This window comes from Orbicella franksi, chromosome 8 (assembly GCF_964199315.1).
Source record: "Orbicella franksi chromosome 8, jaOrbFran1.1, whole genome shotgun sequence".
NCBI classification, from domain to species: Eukaryota; Metazoa; Cnidaria; class Anthozoa; order Scleractinia; family Merulinidae; genus Orbicella; species Orbicella franksi.
Window position 1 is genome coordinate 14,987,814 of NC_138152.1, and position 19,445 is coordinate 15,007,258.

The 19,445-nt window shown below is 36.6% G+C and overlaps 2 protein-coding genes across 2 annotated transcripts; one reads left to right on the plus strand and one right to left on the minus strand.

The window, feature by feature from the left end:
• Nucleotides 1-202: 202 nt before the first annotated feature.
• Nucleotides 203-11,965, minus strand: LOC145494374 (uncharacterized). Its single transcript, XM_081473827.1, has 5 exons — nt 11,777-11,965; nt 10,036-10,083; nt 3,560-3,635; nt 2,245-2,270; nt 203-1,603 (listed from the first exon to the last, which is right to left on the minus strand). The coding sequence occupies exons 1-5, from the start codon at nt 11,897-11,899 to the stop codon at nt 1,478-1,480; spliced, it is 399 nt and encodes a 132-aa protein (XP_081329953.1). The 5' UTR covers nt 11,900-11,965; the 3' UTR covers nt 203-1,477.
• A 32-nt stretch (nt 11,966-11,997) lies between these two features.
• On the plus strand, nt 11,998-18,965 carry LOC145494375 (uncharacterized). Its single transcript, XM_081473828.1, has 6 exons — nt 11,998-12,056; nt 13,184-13,231; nt 16,669-16,741; nt 17,196-17,221; nt 17,737-17,763; nt 18,507-18,965. The coding sequence occupies exons 1-6, from the start codon at nt 12,006-12,008 to the stop codon at nt 18,669-18,671; spliced, it is 390 nt and encodes a 129-aa protein (XP_081329954.1). The 5' UTR covers nt 11,998-12,005; the 3' UTR covers nt 18,672-18,965.
• The last annotated feature ends 480 nt before the right edge of the window (nt 18,966-19,445 follow it).

A 19,445-nucleotide genomic window follows, 5' to 3' on the forward strand; every position in this document is an offset into this window, starting at 1 on the left:
CAACGTCGCATAGTGCGACAGACCCTGCCGAATTTAATGTTGTTTGCCGCACCAAACCTAACCTGCCGAACCAAACTGATTCAAACGCCGCTCTTCTGCCGTACTTAAGTCATCAGTTAGGTTCGGCGCATGAATGGAGGCGTTTGGAACAAGCCTAAGGTACTCTGACAACACAATCTCCATGTTTGTGGCTCAGATAAGTAAAGAGCTTTGTTTATTGAGAAGCGTCGCTATATGTGTTAACTTACAGAACTTTGCTGCCCGAGAGGCGAGTCAAAATACTGGAGACTGAACATATCATATACTACAATACTAAATAAATGTCAAGGAAAGAAAAAAAAGAAGTCGAGACGAGGAAAAAGAGGGTAAGCAACGCGCGTGTTTAAAACACGAAATGGCGAAATAGCATTCCGGTTATCCTGAATAGCGCTCGGGTTAGCCTTAATATCACTGACTCAACAGTGGCGAGCTCTCGATAATTGTGGGGGTAACCCTTTCAGACCCGTGTATACCATACCTCGTTCACTCTTATACTCGAAGTGCCATTTCGTCAATTACTCTTGTAAGCAGCAGTTCGAAACATGACAATTTTACATTTACAAGTAAAAGGTACTTTAGTTTTCCAACATGTGTAGCGTTTGGTACAAACGCCCTGTATCTCTCCTTGACAAACCTAAAAACCTAAATTCTTCCAATTTAATTCCTTATATGATGGTTATTTCAGAGTAATAAGACATAATTAAGCTTAGTAATTTCCATTCACATCACCGCCTTATTTAAACTCTTGATATATTTCAAAATCGAAAGTTCTCAAGAAACAAATTGCGTCTATTAGACGCTTGAACGTCCTAAAGAAAAACTATTTGTCGAGGGAATTATTCTCATACCCCTGGTTTATGTCGACCTAAAACGGCAATTCACCCCTTAAAAAAAAAAAAAACTAAGTACAAATCTAAGTAAACGTATTTTCTTAGAATAGATTTCCAGGGAAATTGCACCACATGAAAGCCATACATCCCAAATACATGTACGCCATTGAAATGGCCATACATATTGATTGAGCAATTCAGAAGTAGATGTTACAAGCACACTGCACGCTAGACTTCCTTCTAAGTAAAAAGGTTTGATTCTGCATGTACTCTGTCTTTTTCTGGAAAGCACACACTACATGTATCATCAAGCGTAATGATACCTCAAATTTGAAGTCTAATTCCTGTTTGTTTTTTTCAGGACTAGAGCAAACAAAAACGAATGCCGCTAATTAAATACGTAATTATTCATTTAAATCTCTAAACAACCGTGCTTTAAACTAAATTATGTCATTTAATACAAATATAGAACAATTTGGGCTCTGTGGTACAAACAAACAAAACAAACAAAAACGATAGCAGCTAATAAAATACGCAATAACTCATTTCAATCTGTAAACAACCGTACTTGTAACTAAATTATGCCATTATAAATACAATGTAGAGCTCTATGCTTTGGGTCTGTGGTACAACAGAACATTTGTTAAAACCGACTCCAGTGCGATGCAGATTCCTACAAAATACAAGAACCACAACTTCTCTGCTGGCAGTTCACCTGATCTGGACCAGTAAACCTGTGGCAGTTAAATCAGTATTAATTGTTTTCAACAAAACACTTCAGTATTAATTATTATCAACATTAACCACAACGTCGAGGAGAATATTCATATAGCAAATAAATGTGCATATACGCTGGTAAAAGGTAGAGTTCAATAATTAAAATTGCGAAACACTTGATAAGATAATTATAAAGTTAGAGAGATTGCTCGCTGTGATGATTCAATTTACATGTAGCAACACGTTATAGGTACGTAAGAACCACTCGTCAATAATTTCCGTCGCTGAAAGTCGCTTTGTTTTAAAAAGTGCCCATACTGTACAATGTATTTCAGTTATTGATACTTCTTACAAAGGAATCTTTCTTCCACTTAGAACACTCAGAGCACCAAGTTTAGCCAAGTTTAGAGTTGATCACTGTTTATTTCAATAGTTTTAATCACATGTAGGTAATTATCCGCGGAAACGGGCTTACATGTTGCCAAGTTATTGCAATGTAATTTGACCATTTCAGAGATCGACATGTATGTTGACGCAAACAAAAACAAACAAACAAATGAAATAGGAACTCCCCAAAATTTAATTTAAAATCCTGAACACTAAAATTGCATCAATGTGATTACAGTTTTTTTTTCTAAACAATACTTTATCACCTTACCAAAACTAATTCCACCAAGCCAATAGCTGCAGAAAACAAGGAAAAGAGCGGAGATGTCAAAATCATTAATTGTATTTAAAGCCCTGCTACACGGTTAAGTGCAAGCATTTAAGAAAAAAAAAAAACAATCCAAATGCAACCCAAGACACTATGACCAACATGTACATTGTAACAGAATCAAATAAGCAATGAATACCTGTTCCGCTATCCCCCCTTGAAAAAGTGGGTCATTCAATTCCCACAGGTAGAAAGGAACCTTCTCTTTTGTCAGAAATAGCGATGACAGAGGTTTGATACAGATGCGCATATATAGCATGCATCAGAATCATGCCTCAAATCAGACTACCAAGCACAGGTGAAATAAAGTAGATACGGGTATCAATATTATCCAAGACATACCAAGAATTTCATGCAGTGTAAATAGGCCATTAGCTAATTATATTGAAAGGTGAAATGTACTGTTCAGTAGTTCTACACAGCAATTCCTTGAAATCAGGACTGCTACGAAGAGTATTAAATTAGCTAATAAAAACTATTTTCCTGCATATTTATCACCTGGTTATGGTAAATGCACCTAGATTTATTTTAGTACATGAACATGTAGGCCAGCCGCCTACACTCTCACGTTTCTGGCAATTTGACATTTATTCATTTGATGTTCTTTATAAAATTAATTTCACCTTCTGACCGACTGTACTACATGTATGTGGCCTGAGTTTCTTAACATTGCATGTACATTAGCATGTTGTAGGTCAAAATAAAATTCAGGTTAATATGAAATTCCTTTGTCTCTTAACCCTTTCATGGAACATGAATAATTAGGGCTAGAAGACAAAGGAACTTGACAATCAAACTGGGTTAAAATCATTTTAACCTGAATTTCATTTTGGCCTACAACATATATGCCCTTTTAGCAGCATGAGTCTTATTGCATGAACCAAGATGTGTGATATGGTTTATTACCATACCCATATTCGTAATCAGTCAATCAGAGGCTGTGTTTACTGTCCTGATATCCTGCAATATCAAGTCACTGACCTAATCTGACCATGATGTCATGGTCACTTGGCCAAATATAGGTAATATAAATACCTAAACATAATGTTTTTGGTACGCTTCGGCAGCACATCAGGCTTGTTTGGTTGAGATCTTCGGCCATGGGTATTTTCAATACAAACCAATAGGCTCGACCAAACTCACCTGATAAGCTGCCGAAGCATGCCAAAAAGGTACGATTAGGCATAATTAGATTAACGTGATGAGAAGCACGTATATGTCAAGGCACTTGTTTGAAAAATTAATTACTCATACTTACAAGTTATGCTCACTCCTAGCAAAACGTACGTGGAATCCACCTTAGAACCACGATATAATGACAGAATGATGGTAATCTACCAAAGAAAATGAACGTATACATTTATAATTATTACTGGTTAGATACTAAATACAAGTGTTTCAGCCAGAGCGCGCCCTTGGGGGAGTCCCGCGCTGCAATCAGAGATGGCCCCCAGAGAAACGAGGAATGGGCCAATTTGGCCCTTTCCTTTTACAAGAGTCCAGGCTTAACACAGGCATAGTATTTTGAAAGCCATCCCAGGGCTCGAAATTACGACCGATACGGTCTACCAAAAATTCTGGTTTAGTCGCCATAATGGCGACTACATTTCTCTGTGTTGACGATCAATAACGGCTATTTTGTCTCACATTATGTCCTTCTAGAAAATCATATTGAAAGATCTTTGCTTCTAAAACATTCAACATAAGAAAAGATGTCAATCCGTCCTTTTGCTTTGCTGTTATTATTGATTCTCTCACATAGGAAAACTTCCAAGTGGCTGGCCGTGTTTGAAATCGCCCTATAATGCATTGCAAACCCTTGATCACTGACTATGTCATGTATGCCTAGACGGATTATTCTCTTGTAATGCACGGATCCTTCATACTAGTATCCGAGTCAAAAGAAACTTTATTGAGTAGAAACACTTCAAAAAGCACTTATTAAATTTTATCATAGATCCTAATAAACTGCTTTATTTTCCTTGGTACCCTGATGCATTTTTTTCCTTCTGTAGCTTTCAATTTATTGGCCCCTTTCCTAAAAAAAATTGGCCCCTAAGAAAGGTCTTCAGGGGCCACTTTAACCCTCAAGTAAAATTTTCTGGCTGAAACACTGCAAGTACACTACCATTGCACAGTGGTGTAAGACTTAACTAGTAATTGTGTTATCATTATTTTCCTGGTGGGTCAAATTAATTTACATTGATGATTAAAACAATTACAAGCCACAAAGAAAGTAAATTTAACCACAATATAGCAATGTATGTTTATGTATTGTAAACATATTACTGTAGTTAATGGGGTCCATTTCGAGGCAGATCTATAACGATAGTGGATGCTACACTCTACATCAAAACAGTGTGTATTGTACAGGTTTTTGTGGATAAAATGAATAATGAGACAAGAAATATAAGTGATAGAAACTGACGTTTCAGTGCATCTTGCGCCATTATCAAGGTTACTTAATTAAAGATAAAAAGCGGTTTGTGAAGAGGCTAAGTTGAAGTGAATTTGCATGAAAAAGTGCCAAGCTAATCACATGAATACTTAAGCACGAAGAAAGTCAGACTGCACATTCAGTGCTGGTTTAAGATCCTGAAAACACAGCATTTCATTAACAAGGCAGTCAAATTTGTTCATGCAATTCTTGATTACATTGAAGCATGCTAAGAAATTGGTCGGAACAGCAGTGTTATGTTCCGACCAATTTCTTAGCACGCTTCAATGTAATCAAGAAATGCACGAACAAATTTGACTGCCTTGTTAATGAAATGCTGTGTATTCAGGATCTTAACTCAGCACTGAATGTGCAGTCTGACTTTCTTTGTGCTAAAGTACATAGTATTCATGTGATTAGCTTGGCACTCTTTTATGCAAATTTGCTTCAACTTAGCCTCTTCACAAACCACTTTTTTTCTTTAAGTAACCTTGATAATGGCACAAGATGCACCGAAACATCTGTTTCTATCACTTATTTTCCTTGTCTCATGTATTTCCAAATCGTCTGTTACAAAAATGAATAATTACGTAATACTTAATTTTTAAAGTGGATAATTTTTTTAAAGAATATAATGGCAAAATGGCAAATTTACAGTTACCTTCTCAGTGACCTCACCTTTGAATAGCAGCTAAGCTGGAGGTGACCTTGCTTTCATACAGACCTCACTGCTTTTGTTGTGTAAATCAGGTTGTTTTAATGTTAACTAGTTTGCATTTAAATGAGAAAAGCAGAGAGATTTGTATCAAAGCAAGGTCACCTCCAGCCTCACTTGCATCTATAGGCCAGGTCACTGAGCACACAACTATAAAATGGCCTATTATCAGTATTTAAGAAATATAAAACATGTACAGTATGCCAATTAAGTTAAAAAAAACATGAGGGGGAGTTTGGGTGAAAGAAAAATGCTGTGGGAACACAAACATTGTTCCAGATAAGCAAGGGGTCTCAGGTCAAAAACCCTACAAGGTCAGCAACAAGACCCGACAAATTAATAGAAAATTTATGATGATTTGGTGGGAGCATTGGAAATTGATGCGTTGGAATTTCTCATTGGCACCATAACTTATCTAGAACCCTGCATGAGCCAACATGTTTCCAACTTGCTTTGAACTCATAACAATTACAATTTCCTCAAATGTGATTGGTCCATAAACTGGTGTATTTTGCTCTAATTCATCTGCAAAGTTGTAACTGGACAGTGAAATCGGACGGTTGCCTGTAATCGGATACCTGTAATCGGACAGTTACATGAGCCAATAATTTTAAGTCCTCTCCACTAAATCCAACAATCACAACATTGATTACAGTCACTATACATGTAGTAACCAATTCAAGAGACTGACTTTGTAAAATCGTGGAGGTTTAGTTTCCGGTGACTGTTTTGAAAGAAACTTAACAGCCATTTTGCAAACTATTCCCAGATTCTTAATTATGATATTTAGAAATGACTATTAAAAGCTATTTTTCAAATTGTGGGAAATTGTAATGGTTATGATTAATTGGTAACAGGACATCATGTCATCCAATTCAGTCTGTAATCATACTCGTGATTAACAAATCGGACTCCCGCCTCACGGTCGTCCGATTTTGTTAATCACTTGTATGATTACAGACCGAATTGGACACCACTCAGTCCTATTACCATTATTATTTTATGAAATCCATTTTGAAATCACCAGTTATCCTTGAAATCTGATTGGCTCTCAGCCGTGTGATTTATTCACAAATCACACTATTTTTTGCTCTGAATCAGATCTTTTCTCAGCCAACGAAAATTGGACAGTAAAACAAAACAACCAATCAGATTTCAAGGTTAGTTTAAGTAACCAATAAAATTTCAGGAAAATGAAAGACAAAAAGCCATTGTGTGCTGAATTTTGCAATTTTTTATTGCCAAAACTTTGTTGTGTTTTTTTTTTTCTTCAAAACAATTGGCAAATTTAATCAATAACAGTTCCTGAATGACAACAATGAGTTCCTTCAGGCTGAAGACCTATGAATATTTTGGTGATTTTTCTTCAATATCTGTTGGATGTGATACCGAGTCCAGCAAACATAACCAAATGAAAACCACACAAAAGCAAATCCAGAGCCACCTCGAGAAGGCAGATGTTTCCAGGTTTCCAGTAGTTTCAAGCAAAGTAATATAAGAGCTCAACCCTGCTGCTGTAAATAAACATAGTCATAAATAGTCATAAATAACATCTTCCGAAGCTGGTGCCAGTCCACCAACTTGAAAATACCTTCAAACAAATTTATGGCTTCGCAAGAACTTGAGAAAGTGCCAAGTATAAAGTTCTATGCCGAAGTCAAAAAAAGAAACGGAGATGATAATGTGCCGGAATTCCTTAAAATCATGCCGTGAGTGCCATGTGAATAGTATTAAAATGAGAAAAACTATCCACTGAGCATTGTTCTCTCGAGGGATTTTCACAACTAAAAAGAAATCCATCGCAGAATTACACAGGCTGCACCATCAATTCCTTCTCCAAAGACAACGAGAAGTCTCAGCCAGAACCACAGAAGAAAGGAAGGCCTTCCATCATTAATTCAGGCAACGAGAATTGAACTTTGAGGTAGATTGTTTTCATTCTGACCTCAGAACCGCTTGTTCCTTTATTATGCTTGAATGAGTTTCAGTCACATGACATCTATTAAGTTTTTCTGATTTGCATACTAAATGAAATGTAAAGGTGTTCTGGTTCCACTATATTTAACAAACCAGCCACTGGATCAGTACACCAACATCTTAAATTTATGGTTATAAAATTGTGCAATTTCAAAATGGATGTAATAATTAAAATGGCAATTGAGCTTTGTGTTATGCAATTGTGATCTAACATCATACTTGTGATTTCAAATCAAACTCATGTTACACGCTTGTTCAATTTTGAAATCACACGTATGATTTCAGACTAAATTACACTCCACTAAGTTCAATTAACATTATTAATCAAACTTAATCGAACCTAACGAAAGGATTAGGTTTGGTTAGTGTGCTCGTCCCTGGAGCGAGCGGTCGGGGTTCAAGCCCTGGCTGAGGACATGGTGTTGTGTTCTTGGGCAAGACACTTAACTCTCACAGTGCCTCTCTCCACCCAGGAGTATAAATGGGTACCGGCGAACTGTTGGGGAAACCTAAAAAATTGCAGGGGAGTGACCTGCGATGGACTAGCATCCCATCCAGGGGGAGTAGAAATACTCCTATCCGCTTCATGCTACAGAAACCTGATAAGCTCCAGCAGCTATGAACCATGGATCGGCACCAAGTCTTCACTTTTTATTTGGGGGGGGGGGGGGGAGGGGAGGGGCTTGGATAATACGTAAATTTTACAAACAAAAGAATAAACAATCGAAAGTTAATCTTACTTCATTATACAATGCAGTTCGATTCTATTTTATCATTTTGTTTTTATCAGCCTACAGCGTCTTCAATAACCTACATGTACAGTATGCAGGGCTGTCAATAACTTTTGAAGTGAATGTCTCAAATTTATGTGTAAGTGATAGGCTACTTTTTAAATGCTGAAAGTGCTAGCTTCCTATGGGGGGTCTGGGGTATGTCCCCCAGGAAATTTTAACACTGAAATTGGTAATGGAAGGCACTGTGCAAAAAGGGCATATATACATGTAACACTTTGGGCCGATTTTTATTTTTTTGCAGGATTGAGCTAGTTTTTGGCAGACTGACTTGTTTTGACATGAAAAGCATCCTTGTGTAATTGTTTTTGTTGATTTGCGCTTCGTTTGCAAGAAATAACGCATGCAAAAAAAACTCAAAAAAAACTTTTCCGAGCGGCATCTTTTGGAGCGAATCCTTTGAAGGTGGATTTTGATGCAGAACGAATTTAAATGTTTACTTTTAGCAGCTTTGACAGCACGCTTTTTTTTTTAATAGATGTTTTTATCGTTGAAAGAGGTAGAAAAATAGACCGGAAAAAAAAATTGACCGACCTCCTATCGAACCGGTGTCACGACAAAACAAACTCGAATCCGGCCCATTCAGTGCCTTATTCGCTTGCATGCGCTAACAACGCAACAATAAGAGAATAGCGTAATGATGTTAATATTGAAACTAGCGGCAAATGCCATGCTTTGGTGACTTCAGTTTAGCAAAACAAAAGGTTTCTTTTGTTTCTTGATCAACAAAAGATCTCCAACAGAAACCTTGGAAAACTGAGTTTTTTGCATACGTTATTTCTTGAAAATGAAGCACAAATCAACAAAAACAATTACACAGCTATGCTTTTCATCTCAAAACAAGTCAGTCTGCCAAAAACTAGCTCGATCCCGCAAAAATGAAAATCAGCCCAAAATGTTATATACGCCCTTTTTGCACGAAAGCCTTCAGCCACGTTTGCAACCATGACCTGTCCTCCAGATTACGATGTTGTGGAAGTTTTCAAGCGATTTTCGTCGTGGTACTCGTTAAAGAGGTTCGTGGCATGGATACTCCGATACAGAAATCGCCTGCGAAATGCTGTCACCAGAAGAAAGAAAGGAGACCTGCTGCAATCCCACCACAATCAGAAGATTGATGCCTTGAAGGTCCACGAGCTAGAGGAAGCCGAAAGAGAAATCATCAAGGTCGTCCAAAGTCGCTGTTTCAATGACGAGTTGCTATCTTTACAGGGCTCTGCCTCTGAAGCCACAAACCCCCTGAAGGTAAAAAGCGTGAAGAAATCAAGCCACATATGCAAATTGGACCCAATCCTTTTGAGAGGTCTCATATGTGTAGGAGGTCGCCTCCAACGTTCAACGATCAGTGAAGATGCTAAACATCCAGTCATACTACCAAAGCAGCATCACGTGTCCGACCTCATCATTCGTCATTATCATCTACGCTGTGGTCACTCTGGTCTTGAGCATACGTAGTAACGTCGGGTGATGTTCATGTATACGATGTATACATATAAACATTGTTAAGTAATAAATCTTTTATTGACCAACCTTGTTCAGTCAAGATGGTCTGATATCATGTACCTTTTTACTTGTTTATGGCCATTGACTTAAGATCTTTGCTAAATTCAAGCCATCTTCATTGGTCAAGCTAGGTCAACAACCCATATTTAACCGATCGTTGTATCATTCAAACTACATTTAGCTAACTATAATTTTCAGTCTAAAAGTCTTGTTCTTTTGCAAGTGTTTGAGCTGTCTAATACCTAAGACAAATTATCTTTAATTTACTGCTACATAAATTTCTTGCTTCAAACCAAACAAAAGGTACTCACCATGACCATGACAATGACAAATGAAATAAACAGGTACATGATAAATTTCTAAACAACAAACAAAGAACAGAAAATGAGGTTTTAAACAAAGCTGAGGAATAGAGAAAATATTAGTTATCACATTCATGAAATAATACAGTTTTGCATGAAGTAGAAACAAACAAAGTCATAACTATATGACTTGGATATACATGTATGATCATAATTGGCATAAAATGCAACAAATTATTCAATTACGGCATTTACTCCTATAGCCGGGGGCATTTAACGCAGAGAATTTCAGCCTCATGCAGAAAATTTAGCCTGGTTAACAGCCCGGGTTCTGAAATAAATCCCCTAGAAATGGAACCGTCAGTTACATGAAAAGGGTTTCAATCCAGACTGAGATTCAGTCTACAGTACATGCTGAAAGTTCCAGCCTGCATTATAAATACATTGTCCCTCGTATTAACTGAGTTTGAGGGCTGTACTGTAAGTTATAAGGATCCATAACTTAAAGTATGCACTGAGAAGAAGAGGTTGGTAAGATATTTATTATATCTCTACTGTTTGTCTGACAGGTTAAGGAATGATTTCTATTCACACAGAACGGCTTCAAATTTCTGATGCACCTTGAAAGCAAAAGGAGTCAATTTGAAGTCGTTCTTAAGTGACTCTGAAGTCGTCAGCAGGTTTTCACACACAATTTCAGCAGTAAAAGAAAGTTTTAAACTTTTACTTGTTAAAAAAGTTAAGAATAAATCGATAAATCAAGAAAAATTTTGGCAACAAATACAGCTTTGAATTTTAGTGGGCCGTACAGTAGATTACGGCTCACTAAATTGACCAATCACACCATACGTACTAACTGACAGATATAATAAGAAACCATACTGGTGGGAAATTTTAGCATGATCAAATTGGGGCATGGATCCATATAATCTGAATAGAAATATGTCAGTCTAGTGTTAAAAGTGAACTTGGGCAATTTGCAGATTGACCCTTTGTATACTGGGGTATACTCAAATGATTTTTAGCGCAATTTGAAATCAGTAAACACAGGTAAATTTTTTTGGCACAAGTCCATAGGGTGAGAGTATTTTGTATCTATACATGTGCATTATACAATGTAGTCTTTGAAAAACTTTATGAATGTTTATTTATTCTATATTACACAGGAAAAATCATTTAATTACTTGTCAATAATAATACTATATTATACATGCAATTTATTTTCAACATTCTGTTCCCAATTTCAGCTTCCTGTTCTCAATTTCAACTTTCTGCACTGTTTGGGACCAATTTATAAATTACTGGTAGGTATCTACTTCTTACATGTCATGTATGTGGCATCATTTAATAATCGTCAAGCTGGCATACAGCTGGCAAGGGATATTCCTTGTAATTGATCGGGATTTCAAATTACAGTGATCAATTTCGGTGGATTCTTCCAATAAACTTTGTTGTTATCTGACTCAATTTCAAAGAGAAATCTTAACTTGGAATGGAATTAGCATCAAACTTAACTAATTATACGATCACAGGACCATTTTCAATTTGAAAGTTTACATCTTGATGTACACGAGAGATTTGAGAGCTTTGTAAACTTTGTTATCAACTCATCAAGCTTATAGCTTCCACTCAATGGATCTCAGCAGATCGCAGCCCTTGCACACGCTGACATGCATGCTTACGCACCCTCACACTGTGCATAGGGATACAGTGTACATGTTACTTCAAAAATCTACAGTAAGTAACTCACCTCTTTAGGACTTTTTCCTATCTCATGGAAAGGAGCTTCATCGTATTCATTAGGAGGAGTGTATGGCCGAGTGTAGGCCTCCCTTCCATCGAGAAGCCCTTTCCTGTCATTCTCTTCCGCCATGTTGAATTTTGCCAATCACGAAACCTTTTCCCGAACATAGCCGAACACTTCCGAATACTCTCGAGTACCTCTCACATGATACGGATCGATCAAGCTGATTTCCAAGATGGTTCCGAACGAGTCAGCTCCGTTGTATCACGAAGTTTCTCCTTTGACGGTAGGAAACCTAAATTTAGAAGTCACGAAAATACATTTTTTAGTTTTGTTTAGATCTTTTCTTTCGAGATTTTGCTGTTGACAGGTAACAATGGCGCAGCTGAATGGAGATCACAGGAGGGAAATATGACAAATGTCGCAAATGCACTGCGCTCGCTATTTCCTTGATCGTATAAAGCTTCTTCCTGGATGCGTATAGTAATCTATTTTTTCTCCATTGTTCCCTTGCTGATGTACTAAGTTTAAGTTACGATCGGTGCCTTTAAAAGTAGATTGCAAGCGAGTATTTCATTTTCTGGGTTGATCTATTCGGCATGAAACCTGATGAAACGCAACTTTGTTTTGCCGAGGACGGGGGAGGTGGTACGGGAGGGGGTAGGGGAGGGAGCATGGGTGGGTTAGGAACCCCGTGTCGCTTGCTGTAGTCTCTATCCTACTGAAAGTGCTTATCCGCTATTAAGATATTTGATGTGAAGTGTCCGTGCATATTACAATACCTACATTACCATACAATGTACCAACAAAATTTACAAAATTAAATAATGGCAATATAAAACTTAATTAATGGAAGAAAGCAATACTCAACAGGGCCGTACCTACAATTTTTTGTCTGTGGGGGCAAACTCCACTCACCTTCTTAGTTAAATGTTTTGTTTTCACCCCTACACAGAAGGTTGCCTCTAAGACTATGTTAGAAAAAAAAACAAAACAAAAAAAAAACATTTATTTCCCTCCTCCCATGCCCTCCCACTATGTACGGCCCTGCTCAATTAAGAGACTTTTTCTGGCATTACTTACAACCAGGGTTCATGCTATTATTGTCGCTGTATACTTCATTCCTTGTAAAGGAAAACAAAATTAAATATGTTGTTCACTGTACTGACATGTACATAATTATAGAAAAGTGCAGAACTTTCAATGTAGTTTTCAAAAATGTAGTCACATCTTGTAGTAGCCAAGATTTTAACCTGGTGTGATCAATGAATTGCCTTTTAGATAATGTACCAGCCAGGTCATGGCTAATTTATTGTTTTTAAATTACACTGTTAGCAGTTTGGACTCCAGAATGAGAATGTACAGAGGTACAACTCACTGAGCTCATAATGTTATGTCGTATTTTCTTTACAGAGGTTGATGTTAAGAGCTTTTGCAGGAGCCACAGGACTGATTGTATTTGTATGTACAATTATATCATTCTATAGTGAGATTTACTTTATAAAAAAATGGACAATGTATGTACATGTACATATCTTTTGTATAAGTATCTTTATCAGCTTCTGAAAACTGTTTCAGTTAACGATCCCTCGCTAAGTCAATCATCACTTTCAACCCTGGTAAAGCAATAAATAACACTGCAATTAAACCATTTGCATGGACTCCATCATTTGTAGCCTTTTGAATCCTGCCCTGTGTATGTACATGTAGCTAATCTCCATTGGCTCCTTTCAACCCTCCAAGTTGCGACCATTTTAGTCGCCATGGCGACTAGAATTTTGGAGCTGGCGACTAAATTAGAACGCAAGTCGCCAGCTCTGCGACTAAAATTAACGTGACCTATGCATCAGGAACTTGAGCGGACTATCATCCGGAGCGAAAAGAAAAACGTTCTGAGCATTAAGAATTCACTTTGCAAAGCTAGTTGTTGTGGGATTTTAACCAACAGAAATGGAGACTGAATAAAATGAAATGTTACATGGTAAACAAAGATCAAGGAATTGCATTCAGTTGAGCTTGGGATGCAACGAAATTTGTTCCACTCGACTGAACTTTGGCACATGACAATTTTACCAGGAAGCGTGAGACAATGCATGCAATCCGGTCATTTGCCATTGAAAAGAAGAGGAATTGCAAAAGCTTGGAAAGCTTGACGGTGACAGGATCCACAATATATTTGAGAAACATCCAGATATATTTGAGAAACGTATTTTGTTTCAGTGGACACAAAAATACTTGACTTTACAGCAAACTTGATAACACAACCACAGGGGATTCTATAAATAAAAAAAACTGTGATGAAAAGTGGCTCGCAGTTGTAAATAAATTTCACTTGTGTGAACGAACCTGGGTTTATTTTTAAATTGTCAAAGATTTCGTCAATAAAAAATACCCGTCTTAGTGATTGCCCTAAAACTTGGGAAAGTATTTTTGTGTTGAGTATCGCGTTCCGCGGTTCGCATATTAAATTCAAAATGACAAACAGTTTGAGCGTGAACTTTTCTGTCCATTTCAATACAGTCTTTAATTTTCAGATGAAGTTTTATATCGTTTGCTTATTCAAGCAGAAAACGAGGTTGAACAATTAAAAAAGATCATAAGCGATAATGTAAAAATAGTGTTCACTTTATGGTCTCAGCAAGAATTTGATGCTGTCTTGATAAACATTGGAAAACTTTCCACCATTCAACTGTGAATGAGGCTATCTTATTTTAACTTGGTATAATCTGTGTCGTTTGCACTGCTCCTGTTGTGTGAATTATAAATGATATACACAAAAATTTATGTGTTTTGTCTTAATTTTCATCAAATATTTTCACGGGGAAGATGGCGGTAAACATACATTTCATTCATACATGCTCACGCTTTTTGATGGTTGATTTCACAACCAGCACCAGCAGTGAAGGAATGGTTCAAATCCTCAAAAAGATCAAGAAGACCATTTCTTCAATCTGAAGTCCATACCACATGTGGTTTCTAAGTTTTAATGCAGAAATATGGATTTCTGTGTGGTGGGTGTAGACTTGTAAATATGTGTCACTAGTATAGATTAAAAACAAAAAAAAACTTTATTTCATAGCATGAAAGTTTGAATTGTTTGGAGTGCTCACGTCACTCCTAAGTTACCATTTAAGTGTGATTATAAAATATTAAAAACTCAAGCAAGAGTTTACAATGAAGATAGTCTGAACCTTTGGTTTTTGATATTTGTGGTGTCACTTGTAAACCGATGGAGCTATTTGAAGGCATGTACATTTGCATTATTATAACCATTGTAAAAGATTTATTGAAAACGAAAGCCAATCAATTTAAAATGACTGAATGAGAACTGTAATCAACTCACAACACTGTTGCAATAACATAGTACTTTTTCATTGTGATCAGAAACTATTTCATTTGATCATCAATCATTCCAATAAAAGCATATTTGAATCAATATTAGGTAGTTCTTTCACTGAACGGGACTTTAATTTACTTGGTGGTTCAAGCAAAATGTTATTAATAATACAGTTAGATAATAATAAGATTATTATTTATTATTCATTAATTATTAATTTATGCATATATTTTGGCAACTAAAATTTTTCACTAGCGACCAAACCTGAACAGTCAGTGGCCAAATGGCCACTAAGGAGAAAAGTTAACTTGGAGGGTTGCCTTTTCATCTGTTCTCTGCCTTCTCTTCTTTGGCTAAATCCTGGCTGCTTTTGATGGCATAGTCATTCCTGAGGCCTTCTTAGCAATTATGGACAAACCATCTGATGTTATGCTTCTTCATTTCCATGACAACACTGGAACAGCTTTTATTAAAATATAAAATTTAGTGGTATACTGGGTGGTAGGAACATTATTCCACATGTGAAGATATTGTTCTTATCCACATGTGTAATATCCTTTTTGAAATCATTTTTGACCCTTTAACTGTATGTAATTTTGTTAGTGTGTTATGATCGAAGACTCGTCAGATAATCCTCGGAAGTCTTCAATAATCTTTGGCTATCTTTACCTATCTTCAGAAATCTTTGGTAATCTTCGCAAATTTTTTGAAAATGTTGGGAAACATTTTTGTGGCCCTCGGACAAATTTTTGAGAATCCTCGGAAATCTTTGAAAAGTGGTCAGAAATCTTCAGAAAATCGTCCAAAATTAATGGTAGTAGTATATGTATTGTGTTGTTTATATAATAAAAAGAATTCAAAATAATTACATAATGGTCACTTCAAGATGCAAAATTTCTCGTCTCATGTTGAAAATATTTCACTCGTTCGCTATGCTCACTCGTGAAATATTTTTCAACAATCGAAGGGAAAATTATTCAATTGTTTCTATGCTCAGCCATGTAATGTCCTCCGTGTCTTGTTATATATTCATTGTGTACTTGAAAGTGTCTGTTTGATTTCTTACTGGGCCAGAAGAAACTCCAGATTTTCCATAGATATATGTATCACTTAATCAGTGATACAGCTGTAAACTGTTCATTTTATTAGCACATGGCAAGGATGTGATGTCCTCTGATTGTAGGTTAACATATTTTAATTTTTTTCATTTCTTCTTTGTTTTTTTGTTTTCCTTCTTTCTTCACTTTCCTTTCATTTTCATTTTCCTTTCTTTTTCTTTTCTCTGTTTTCCTTTTCTCTCTCTCTTTTTTTTTTAGTCTTTGCTTAATTGTTTTCTTTTAATTTCTTTTCGTTTCTTTTGTTTCCGTTCTTTTATTTTCTCTGGTCCAGGTTGCAAGCCAGAATTAGTTTCATTTTCTTTTAAAGTGACTGTCATATTTGAAATTATTTGCCTGCCCACCATTGTGTTATGAAATCAACAGGTACACTGTACTAGGTTGTGAGAGGTTTTCAGATTTAAATATCTGTGCTAACATTCATTATATTTTAAATCTATAAACAGATTACATTGATTTTGAGCTTTGTCAAAGCAGCAGAAGACTCCATGATGTATCTTATAGCTGTCAACATGTTAAGTGAGTAACCAGGTTAATCTTTGCCCCTTTGCCTGGTTCACACTAACCTTGACTGAGACAAGATTCAATAACACCAGTGAAATAAAACATAAGCATAAGCACAGGAAAAAAGGAGTTTTTCAATCTCTTTCTTGCACTGTGCTTGTGCTTATTTCACTAGAACTGAAGTGATATGTTTATCTTACAAGTGTGAACCAAAATTTAGTCTCCTTTGTGTGATTTGCCAGGGTTTGTTTCATATATTGCTTTTCTGCTCTATTTGCATCCTTAGCATTACAATGTATTTTCATAAATAAGAAATGAGAACACTTTTTATACACCTTTTAGTGTACATAAGAAGATCATTCCTGAAATTGTTTAAGGCATTAACTTGCAGTGCACTTTATTCTGTTTCATGAGACTCGATTTTTATGGGTTTTGACAATGAATATTTCATTTGTTATTGTTCTTTCAGTTAGCAGTGTAATTGGGGGAGTCATTGTAAGTGCATTTACTTTTATTAATTAGTGCAAGTACATTATGCATGTATATTTATGACAATATTTTTATAAGTAAGTGAATTACCCGTTGTATTGTGGGTGAACTAAACATACAATTTTTAAGGTTTGGTTTTTCTTTTCATAAGTTTTGCAACTGTGGCTATCTGCAGCTGACGAAATCCATAGATTGAAAGATTTTTTTTTAATGAGCATGGCCAGACTTACAGTAGACTATGTAATATTTAATACCTTTTTTCTTTACATCTTGAATCTAACACAATAACTGTTAGACTGCTGCTTAATATGGAACAGCTTTTTTTTTTTGTCTGAAATCAAATTTAATAGATGTATTTGCTTACCTGATAATCAAATGGTGGCACAATATCTGAATGCTGTCATACAGTCTACTTTAGCTGAGGTGGAAGCATCTACATGTAATTCCATCTAGATAATATTTTCGCAATTGCAATTATTTTTGATGGTATCTTGCCTGACCTGCCTTTTTTGTTTCTCTAGACATGGTGGTATCACAAAGGCACCATTGTAAGTAAACCATAATATTTTGTTTTATTTGGCATAAGTACCATTAATATTTTTATTGAGTTCTATCATGTAATGCCACACAAAGCCCAAAGTGGTTGAAATGTGTACACATTCCAATCAGTATCACTCTGTGATCCTCCATTACACGTAAGTCTAGTAAAGTCTAGTCTAACAAAAAGTGACGTGAAAGGTATAGTCGGCATACCAGCCAAGTGGCCCATCAAGCTGGAGCTTATCCCGGTTTTAGTAGCATGAAGCGACTAGGAGTATTTCTACTCCCCCCAAGATGGAATGCTAGTCTATCGCAGGGTTGCCCCCAGCATTAAGTTCGCTGGTACCCATTTATACACCTGGGTGGAGAGAGGCACTCTGAGAGTAAAGTGTCTTCCCAAGAACACAACACAATGTTCCCAGCTAGGGCTCAAACCCGGACTGCTCGATCCGGAGACGATTGCACTAACCATGAGGCCACTGTGCCCTCACTAGCAAAAAGAAGATGATATTAGTGAAGACTGGCAAAGTTGCCACATCAACCCTTTTCATGCACACACAAGGACGTCTAGACATGAACATTTTCGTATTCTGAGACTTGATTCCGACACCCCTTGTTCGTTGAGCATGCGCAGTGACAATTATGGAGTCTCTAATTTGGAGAGGGTTGTGAGTTTTGTTATTAAGATGCTCTTTTGCTCTGTGAGAGACAGGTAACAGGCACAGCTCACGTGCATTTTTTCCCGTTTCAGGAAGCCAAGAAAATAGCATTTATGGTATTTGTGGGCGTTTGCATTGTTTTCCAAGCCATCATCTCTGATGTCTATGTTTATAACAAGAAGACCGTCATTGTGTCGCCTACAGTAATTACGCCCACACCAACCACTCCGATAAACGCCAGCAGTATAGCCCCATAATGATCATAAGATCAGAGAAATACGAAAAACCAGAGAATAGTATTGCCTGTATGCTGAGATATCAACCGTCGTTGATCAAACGTATGACAAGTATTGGAGTATACAACCGATGAAAAGGCTGGAAAGCCTCTGAATATTCAGTGATATCCCACGAGTCCTGCAGCGATATTTTACGGATAATTTACAATGTGTGTGCATTAGGACGAGAGAAAAATAATTATTATACGAAAAATTTTTAAGGGGCTGGGTCACAGTATTTTAGGTAATTCTGTTTTTTTTTTTTTTTTTTTTTTCTGTCCAGTGGTGGCCCAGACACAGCCTCATATCAATGAACGATGATTTTCGTGTATTATAACCATCACTATTAGGCAAATTGACGTAAACTTGAAACAACGTCAGTCGGATCGTTAATTTTGGTTTTCAAGTTTTACTCTTATCTGTTTTAATCTTCCCCAACTTTGCCCATCCATGCCCCCTTTTCGCCTTTCTCTGTTTCTTCTGAGTTTTAACCCGTTATGTGTTATTTCAGTTAATTCTATGACCTGTTAGACAGAGGTGAAATTGTCTAAAGTTGGATGTCCTAGCCCTTTAATCGGGAGAGAAATATTTTGTTCGTGATTTGATTGTTCCTGGTATGAGCTTGGTATGATTCATAATCATTGAGCAAAATACTCTCGGGTTTTCTCTTGAGCAACTCTTAATTTAGCGTATTACTCTGCGTAAACTTAAGACACTGACAAACACATTTTAAATCAAGTTTAGATTCAGTAGGCT

What these genes read in the sequence shown, in the direction of transcription:
- LOC145494374 (XM_081473827.1), bottom strand. Translation starts at nt 11,899, where the DNA reads ATGGCGGAAGAGAATGACAGGAAAGGGCTTCTCGATGGAAGGGAGGCC. An exon ending in TAGGAAAAAGTCCTAAAGAG is followed by an intron (nt 10,084 to 11,776) that starts GTGAGTTACTTA and finishes TTTGTTGTTTAG; the next exon opens with AAATTTATCATGTACCTGTT. An exon ending in GCTAGGAGTGAGCATAACTT is followed by an intron (nt 2,271 to 3,559) that starts GTAAGTATGAGT and finishes TGTTTTCTGCAG; the next exon opens with CTATTGGCTTGGTGGAATTA.
- LOC145494375 (XM_081473828.1), top strand. Translation starts at nt 12,006, where the DNA reads ATGGTTCCGAACGAGTCAGCTCCGTTGTATCACGAAGTTTCTCCTTTG. An exon ending in CCACAGGACTGATTGTATTT is followed by an intron (nt 13,232 to 16,668) that starts GTATGTACAATT and finishes ATCTATAAACAG; the next exon opens with ATTACATTGATTTTGAGCTT. An exon ending in GGTATCACAAAGGCACCATT is followed by an intron (nt 17,764 to 18,506) that starts GTAAGTAAACCA and finishes TTCCCGTTTCAG; the next exon opens with GAAGCCAAGAAAATAGCATT.